General features: G+C 39.7%; 1 protein-coding gene across 2 annotated transcripts in view; it reads right to left on the minus strand.

Moving 5' to 3' along the window:
• The window catches only part of HACD4 (3-hydroxyacyl-CoA dehydratase 4), a 31,055-nt gene extending 22,645 nt beyond the window's left edge, over positions 1 to 8,410 (minus strand). For both annotated transcript variants that reach the window (XM_054583288.1, XM_054583287.1), the window contains exons 1-3: positions 8,310 to 8,410; positions 6,852 to 6,955; positions 4,047 to 4,174 (exon numbers count right to left, since the gene is read on the minus strand). In XM_054583288.1, coding sequence (XP_054439263.1) covers positions 4,047 to 4,174; positions 6,852 to 6,955; positions 8,310 to 8,338 — 261 coding nt within the window. In that variant the 5' untranslated portion in view covers positions 8,339 to 8,410. The remainder of the gene's footprint in view (positions 1 to 4,046; positions 4,175 to 6,851; positions 6,956 to 8,309) is intronic.
• Positions 8,411 to 8,904: the final 494 nt, after the last annotated feature.

Consider the following 8,904-nt stretch of genomic DNA (forward strand, 5'->3'; position numbering starts at 1 on the left):
CATCTACAATGTCAACTTTGAATAAAAAGTTGTGATATATATTTGCCATTATTTTTTAATTACCAAACAGAATACAGTTTGGTTACAGTGATCATATTTCTATAAGTCATTATAGTTTCAATTAATACTGATTAAAATCACACTTAAATTTTCTGGAACTCCAAGAAATAGGATTTCTAACTTGTCTATAATTTCTGTAATTGGGCAAGACTATATAAGTTTGGAAAGCATAAAAATGTGCATGTTCTTCTAAGCATATTCAATGTACTCTATTTTCTTTCTTACAAATTTAACTGTCCTGTTTCTGACTTGTATCCCATACATTAACAATAACTCAAATAACACCACTCTTAATTTTGAAAATGCTAAAATTAATATTAGCCAACTTAGCTTACAAAAGTAAAAAGTTCAAAAAGATACACCAAAAGAAAACATAACTTAGATTTTAGGTGAATTTGACCATGCTCCAAGAAAAATAATTTCATACTACAGAATACAACTTTCATTTAACCTGAGTTGTTAATTCTGCTCTCTGAAATTAGCACCATGGGATGCTGGTATTATATGCATTCTGGTTGTTAACAAATAATAAACATCAATAAGTCTTGTTCCCAAATAATATGTTTCTACTGGGAGACATATGTACCTTTTATTTTTATAAGGGAACATGTTTAAGGGAATTCCATCTAGGTCTTGGCTAGCTAACTGACTGTTAGCTAACCACTACTCTGTTATTAGTAGTTCATACTTTAAATTGTATGAACTAATAGTATAGCCCTGATTTTTACTTTACATTTGATATTTCAACACTTAAAATGTCTTCATATTGATGAATACTATTTCTCTACTTTTATTTAATAAGTAAAACTTAAAATCTCCCATAAACTTATAATGCTGATTTTTTTTTTTAATATTTAGAAATTGGTTGCTTTTTTTATTGTTGTTCAAGTACAGTTGTCTCCATTTTCCCCCTACTACTCCCCACCACCCGACTCATAATTTAATACCCACCTCCCACCCTCAATCCTTCCCCCCTTTGGTTTGTCCATCGGTCCTTTATACATGTTCCTTCATGACCCTTCTCCTTTTTCCCATTTCCCCCTCCCCCCACTCTTCTGGTTACTGTCAGTTTGTTCTTTATTTCAAAGTCTCTGGTTATATTTTGTTTGCTTGTTTGTTTTGTTGATTAGGTTCTACCTACAGGTGAGATCATGTGGTATTTGTCTTTTGCCCCCGGGCTTATTTCACTTAGCATAATGCTCTCCAGTTCCATCCATGCTGTCACACACGGTAGGAGCTCCTTCTTTCTTTCTGCTGCATAGTATTCCATTGTGTAAATGTACCATAGTTTTTTGATATACTCATTTACTGATGGGCACTTAGGTTGCTTCCAACACTTGGCTGCTATGAACATTGGAGTGCATAGGTTCTTCTGGATTGGTGTTTCAGGATTCTTAGGGTATAATCCCAGCAGTGGAATTGCTGGGTTAAAGGCTTTTCCATTTTTAGTTTTCTGAAGAAATTCCAAACTGTTTTCCACAGTTGGTTGCACCAGTCTGCATTCCCACCAACAGTGTACTAGGGTTCCCTTTTCTCTACAATCTTATCAAAGTGAATATGCAGAAATCAAAGGCATTTTTGTACACCAACAATGAAATATCAGAATCAGAAATCAGAAGGGAAAATCCCATTTGCTGTAACAACAAGAAAAATAAAGTACCTAGGGATAAACCTTACCAAGGAGGTAAAAGACCTGTACTCAGAAAACTATACAACACTGAAGAAAGAAATTAAGGAAAACACAAACAAATGGAAGCATATAATGTGTTCATGGATTGGAAGAATTAACGTCATCGAAAAGTCCACACTATCCAAAACAATTTATAGATTCAACGCAATCCCTATTAAAATATCAATGACATATTTCACAGATATAGAACAAACATTTCAAAAATTTGTATGAAACCATAAACAACCCCGAATGGCCTCAGCAATTTTGAGAAAGAACAAAGTAGGAGGGATCACAATACTTGACATCAAACTGTATCACAAGGTAATCAAAACAGTCTGGTACTGGCATAAGAACAAACACATAGATCAATGGAACAGAATAGAGAGCCCAGAAATAATCCCAAGTCTCTATGGTCAATTAATATTTGACAAAAGAGGCAGAAGCATAAAATGAAGTAAAAATAGCAAATGGGGTTGGGAGAGCTAGACAGCTACACGCAGAAACATGAAACTCAATCACCAACTTACATCGTACACTAAAATAAACTCAAGATGGATAAAAGGCTGATTTCTTATTAAGTTCCTTAGTATTAGACTCCTATTTCCATCTTTTAAATTTTCATTGTATTTTAAGCAAATTTTAACTCAAGGATCTATGTCAGTCCTTCATTCAACAAAAATTGAAGGTTCATATTCTAAGCACTTTGCTATGTGCTAGCAATATAATCAACCTCTGACATTTTATTTTTACAATGCAAATTTGTCAAATTTAGTTGTTTATCCATTTTTCCAATTTATTTTGTGAATAGTTAAAAGGCAATACTCATGGAAATACCTTTTTCTGAAGATTTTAAATACATGTCAATATAGTCACCTGACCCTTAACCCCTTAACTAAGTGCTGGCAACTTATTTCACCTACTTCCTCAGTCACCCTGTGAGATACATGTTACTTTCATATCACATGAGAAAATAAGATTTGGAATAACTATACGACTTGTTTAAATGCACACAGCTACTAAGAGGTAGAACTGGGATATGACTCCAAGTCTGGCTGATCCCCAAGTCTATGATTAGACACTATACTAGATAACCATGAACAATCTCTCTTCTCCATTTGTATTCAGTGAAAGTGGCAGAGTGAATAAGAAATGGCTAGGAAATATTCTATTCTCTGAATAGGGGTAGAAGGAACTTTTTATTTTTTTTTAATTTTTAAATTGTTGACACTATTGCAGATGCCCTCCACGCCCCCCTTTACACCCCTCCACCCAGCCCCCCTCGCGTGCCTTCACCACATTGTTTTCTATGTCCCCGGGCTGTGCAGATATACATATATTATGTTCTTTGGCTAATTTCTTCTGGTTCCTCCTACCCCCTTCCCCTCTGAAAGAGACTTTGTATAAAATTAAATTTATAGGGGGTAACATTGGTTAATGACATTATATAATTTTCAGGTATACAAAATTATAATTGAACATCTGGAACTAATATGCAAATTATATAAAGAACTCACATAACTCAACAACAACAAAAAAACCCAACCTGACTAAAAATGGGATAAAGAACCTGACTAGACACTTTTCCCAAGAAGACATATGGACATACGAAAAGATGGCCAACAGACATGAAAAAATGTTCAATATCACTAGTTACAGGGGAAATGCATATCAAAACCACAGTGGGCTGGGTTAACGCCTCACACGCATTACACTGGCTATTATCAAAAAGACAAGAAATAAAAAGTGCTCGCAACAATGTGGAAAAAAGGGCCCCCTTATACACTGCTGGTGAGAATGTAAATTGGTGCAGCCTCTATGGAAAAAGAGTACAGAGGTTTCTCAAAAAATTAAGATTTTTTTTAATCATCTACTCTTTACCAGTATTGTGTGTGGTGTCCTTTCCCCAAAACAGCCAACTGACTGTGGGCGATGCGATCCCACAGGGTAGGTAACGGAGCCAGGCATCGAACCCAACCTGAACAGCTCCAACCCGGTGCCTCTCCTCGGCCCTCTCCTGCCCAAGGCGCTGGCAGTCAGAGTGGGAAGTGCCTGTGAAATCTCCTTCCAGGAGAGGAGCACTGTGGTTTTGCACAGGGCAACAAGCTTCACTGCCCCGAATGTTTCCAGTTGGCTCTTCCAACGGTCCAGTGTTTGAAGTTGGGTAATTTTTCATGGAGTTCTCTGTATTAGTGATTTGGGTTATAAGTATGCAAGGACTGGCTTTTTAACATCCATGAAGTCAAGAGAGGCTATAAATAAAACAAGTTCAGTATGAAACAGATTAAAAAAGAATAATAACATGATTAAAACCTACCTGCAGAAGCCTAGGAAGAAGATGGTTTGATTCAATGCCAACATATATGTGCAGCAACTCCAAGAGGGAGATGGATTGGCAAAGTCTCATCACAAGTCCGATAGCATAAAAAGTGTCAACCATTGAATCTGTGTCCAGTGAATTAAAAATATAGATATAGTAAATAAAAACTAGAGCACAACCCACATATCTACAGCACTTGTAAATAAAATTGAGATCATTTACCCCTGTTTTCATTGTACATGTGAGAAATTTCCTAGATAGACTACTACATCATTAAGTGTATGAAACTGAAGAAGTCAGTTCATATTATAGTACATTTTAATGGTTCCTCTTCCAAAAACAAGTAAAAACTCGAAAAAGAAGCTTCCATGGCCAAAGCTATAGCATTTATTTTTCATTTATGAGATTATAAAGCAATTCCTGCATAAAAGTAACCAGTAGAATCTACACTAGATCAAACATAAACAAGTTGGAGCCCTGGCCAGGTAGTTCAGTTGGTTGGAGCATCGTTCCATACACCAAAAGTTTGCAAGTTCAATCCCTGGTCAGGACACATACCTAGGTTTTGGGTTCAATACCCGGTCAGGGTGGATACAGAGGCAACCAACTAATATTTCTCTCTCACATCTATGTTTCTCTTTCTCTCACTCTCTCCCTCTCAAAAAAAAAAAAAAAAAATCAATAAACATGCCCTCATATGAGAATTAAATAATGTAGAGGTTGGAGGTGAGTTTATTACAGAAGCTGTTATGCTTACAGCTTTTCCATTGAGGAGAGATGAGAAAAATAAGATTTCAGAGAAGCTTTATAGAAATGATATTAATGATGCCATGATATCAAATAACATCTTATGTGTATCAAGTATGTGTGTCCTATACATACTTAGTGTTCTCTGAATTTTTGTTAGTTTTTTAATTAAATTTACTTTGGTGACATTAGCTTCAGGTGTACATCTTGATAACATGGCACTGGTATACTGTTGTGTACCCACCACCTGAATTCTAGTCTCCTTCCATCCCCATGTATTTGGTCCCCTTTACCCTCTTCATCCTTCATCAACCCCCCTCAATTTTGGTTAGTTTGAAACACCAGAACTTGAACCTCTAGTGGGGGCTTTTGGAGTCTGCACTGTATAGGGCCCAAATGAAAAATTGAATTTGGAGAGAGCTAAAATGGGAGGGAAACAAATGTTCCCCTAAATAGGACAAATATGTCAGTTTCAATTTTAAAATGAAATCCTGCCATATCAAAAAATATCTAAGGAAGACTCTGCTCTCTTTACTGCCTAGTGATCCTAAATTACCATCGAGCACTACAGGGTTCTCTCCTCAGCAGCTCTGTTTGTGCACACTATTAACATCATCTCCATTTCACAGGTGAGCTCTGAGGCCGAGACAGCCTGTGCTCTTCTCCAGTGGCCTGCACTTGCTCTGACGAGCGTTGTCACTTACACAGCTCCCTGACAGAGGAAGGAAGCAGGTGTTACTGGCTCAGGTGATTAGCTTACTATAAGCCGCTTACTAATTTTACATTGGTTCAAGACTTATTACTGAAGCCCCACTTAGTCGTGTTCAGTCTGCCTTCCATATGAATAGGTGATATTTCTTTAATAAGTAGCTTTCATAAGTATAACAGTAGGATAAAATTAAGAAATAAATAGACCATTGACTAAAGCAATTTTTCCCACTGGAAAGGCCAGGCAGTAAAGGAGTCCATGGCTTGTGACTTGTGCTGTGAATGACCTGTGATATGCCCACAAAGCCACAGCCAGCTTCCAAGGCCTAGAAGTGGTTTGTTTGTTTTTTCTAAAAATATAAAGGAAGTTTTCCCATTGCCTGTGTTTTCCTCTGCTTGAAGACTCGCAACACTCAGCTAAAATTCAAGAGGTTGTACCTTTGGAGGTTCTTAACAAAGAAAAGAATTTTCCTGTAGATTTGCAGTAAGAAAAAAGCAACATAAAATAGTTTAGGATGCCTCAAAAGGTGATTAATTTCCTGATGATACAAAAGTCTAAACTGATGAGCACAGCATGACTTTTCCCAGACACATTCTACATGTTCGTTTTTCAGCTGAAACCAGCAGTTGCTCACATTGTCAAGTCACTCAACAGTTGTAAACTGCGATGACACTCATGTGGGGATGGAACATGAAAAGAATGTTATTTTGACAAATTTAGTGATTCATTTTTCTGAACATTGAAATGCTATTTAAAATCTTTACATTTTAGGAAACTGGAAGAAGCTTATAACTTAAACCATTAATGCCAACTTCCATATAAGTGATGAGTCATCTACAAAGTGTGTCATTTTCTTAGGGACACAGTATTCCTTAAGGGAACCAAATAAAGGCCTGGGTGTATACAGTTTGTCTTTTATTTATTCGTAGTCTCCAGTTACCTTAAACCTAAGAAGTTAAAAATAATGGAAAAATTTGGTTAATTTCTCATTTCTCTGCATAAAATGTTATACATCCTGTAATTTACAGATTTCCTCAAAACACACCAAATCTGCTAAGATTCATTCCAGAACCAAGAGGACAGAGAGAAACGGCATCACCTCAATGCCATGTCTACATTTTCAGGGGGAAGCCAAACCTCTTTTCCTCATCTTACCTGCCCACTGCTCCAAAAAGATTTTGTTTTTTGCACTCAGCAAGAAGTATGGTTTCTGAAAAATGTGGTCACTAAATTTAGAGGAGTGAAGGATATTAGGTAAAGTTGGTAGAAGTTAAAAAATTAATATAAGCAAGACTAAGTGAAAACAAGAAAAAAGTAAAAAATCAAGAAGTGTTTTAGAGTTTTACCTTTTCCAAATGAAAAGAATCTGACTGTCATATTTGTAAATATCCATGAGTGGCCACAGAACTGGATTAAGTAGTAGATGAAAAGATAGGTATTCTTCCTATACCTATAAATACAGAAAAATCAATTAAACATTTCCTTTATAATTATCCTCTCAGCATAATAAACATCTTTGAACTAACCTACTGGTCAACCTGAGCAAACAAGAGAAAACTGTTCTCTCTCAGTCTTTTATTTGGTTATTCCTCTAATGGTCATCAGATTTTAAAAAAACCATTGCATACACCATCCACGAATGAGTATCCTAAATTGCTTAAAGTCAAATATGGTTCTATTTCAAAATCCACTTCATCTTTGATAAAGTTCTAACTTGCTGCTCATCAACAGATAAACAACAGATAAAGTAAGCGTTGCAAAGACTACTCTGAATATTTTTTTAAAAAATACATGGAGAAGGGGTTGATGTAGTCAATATGTGTTGTAAGTGCAGAACTTGGTAACTGCTTTACAGTTACAAACGGGGACGGCATTCCCAAACGGTGGGTACTTCAGTAACTGGACACACCTGACCTTGGATTGCAGCATGTGATTAGGTCAGTATCTCTCCACGGCCTCCTGTTTTGCAAGGGCAGATGTTTCCTTCATCAGACACACATAGAAGGCAGTTTAATGGCTCAGGCCAGAAAAGGGAAGTCAAGCTGGGTTTAAAAATGGGTTGCTGGAGCGACGGCTAAGAGATGATTGACAGACAAGCCTCTGAAGGAGTCCAGCCAAGCACTGGCTGAAGTGCTCCCTGGGGGTTCAGAAGGGTAGTGGGAGAGGCCCTGCCAGTGCAGACAAGGTTTGCTCCTACTTGGGCACGTGAAACCTCTGAAAAGTAAGGCTGGAAAGCAGACACAGTGTAGTTTTATGACTTTACTCCGGCACCCCGCTGGTGACACAAGCTGCTGAAGGGGTAGGGAAGAGGAATACCTCCCTTAAACCAGCATCAGAATCACCTGAAGTCTCGGTTACACACGCAGTCCCCGAGCCCTACCACTGAATGAGTTTTCCTGGAACTGGGCCCTCGAATACACACACCCCATAGGTGTTTCCGCCGCAGATCTAAAATTTATCCTGCTACAAGAAGTCTGAGAAAGCCAACGGAATGGCACCGGGTAGGAAGGGAAGGGAAGAAGGACAGGCAAAGAGCGCACACAATGAAGCGGTGGCCGCCCCGCCTGTCCTTCCTATTTCCTCATCTGTAAAATGAGGGAAATAACCGAGCCATCTTCCCGGAGTTGTCGAGAGAATTAAACTAGCTAATCGCTGGTCAAAAGTTCAAGAATGTGTGGGGCACAGGGTTGCGCTGTTCAGCGCTCTCCGGTGCCTGCACAGCCGCTGGTAGGGTGGGGGAGACTCCGCCCCGGCGGCCCCCCTCCCCGCACCCTCTTTCCTCCGGCCTCGGCCGAGCGCCCTACCTGGGCTGCAGCCAGGCGGGCAGTGCCATGGGCCCCGTGGGCCGCCGCCGCCAGGCCCTCCAGCGCCGTCAGGAGAAGGAGCACCGCCGGGGACCTCGGGAGGGGCAGCCCAGCGGCCGGGCGCGGAAGGGCGGGGCCTCGCTACATTCTGCAATTTACAAAAAAAAAAAAAAAAAAAAAGGCATAAGGTTGTGCAACGGGCACGCAAAGCATCAAGTTCCTCAAGTTCCTGCAGCGGCCGCAAGGAGCTGCACCACAAATGACCCACCTCCTCCTGGTCCCGGCTACACCGGCCTGGCAGTAGCCCAAATACGCCAAACATGCCCACTTAACCCCCGTGCTCTCTGCAGGTTCATGTAGCTTTTTCCAGAGCGCCCTGGTGTCAAGGTTGAGACTCCGTTGCAGCCTCGTAAAAATTAACGGGCCCTCCCACGTGGCCTTCAAAAGCGGGCAATCACGCCATCCCACAGCCTCTCCAGGTGCGTGGGCCCCAGGTGCGCGCCTCTCTTATAACCCTCCCCTGGGAGCCGGTTCAGTGAGGGAGTTTGTGGCCACACCTCCCGGAACACTTTTCAGCTAATGGGCCTGATTCCTC

Source organism: Pteronotus mesoamericanus, unplaced genomic scaffold (assembly GCF_021234165.1).
Source record: "Pteronotus mesoamericanus isolate MK-2021 breed Mesoamerican mustached bat unplaced genomic scaffold, CSHL_Meso_final contig_73, whole genome shotgun sequence".
NCBI lineage: Eukaryota > Metazoa > Chordata > Mammalia > Chiroptera > Mormoopidae > Pteronotus > Pteronotus mesoamericanus.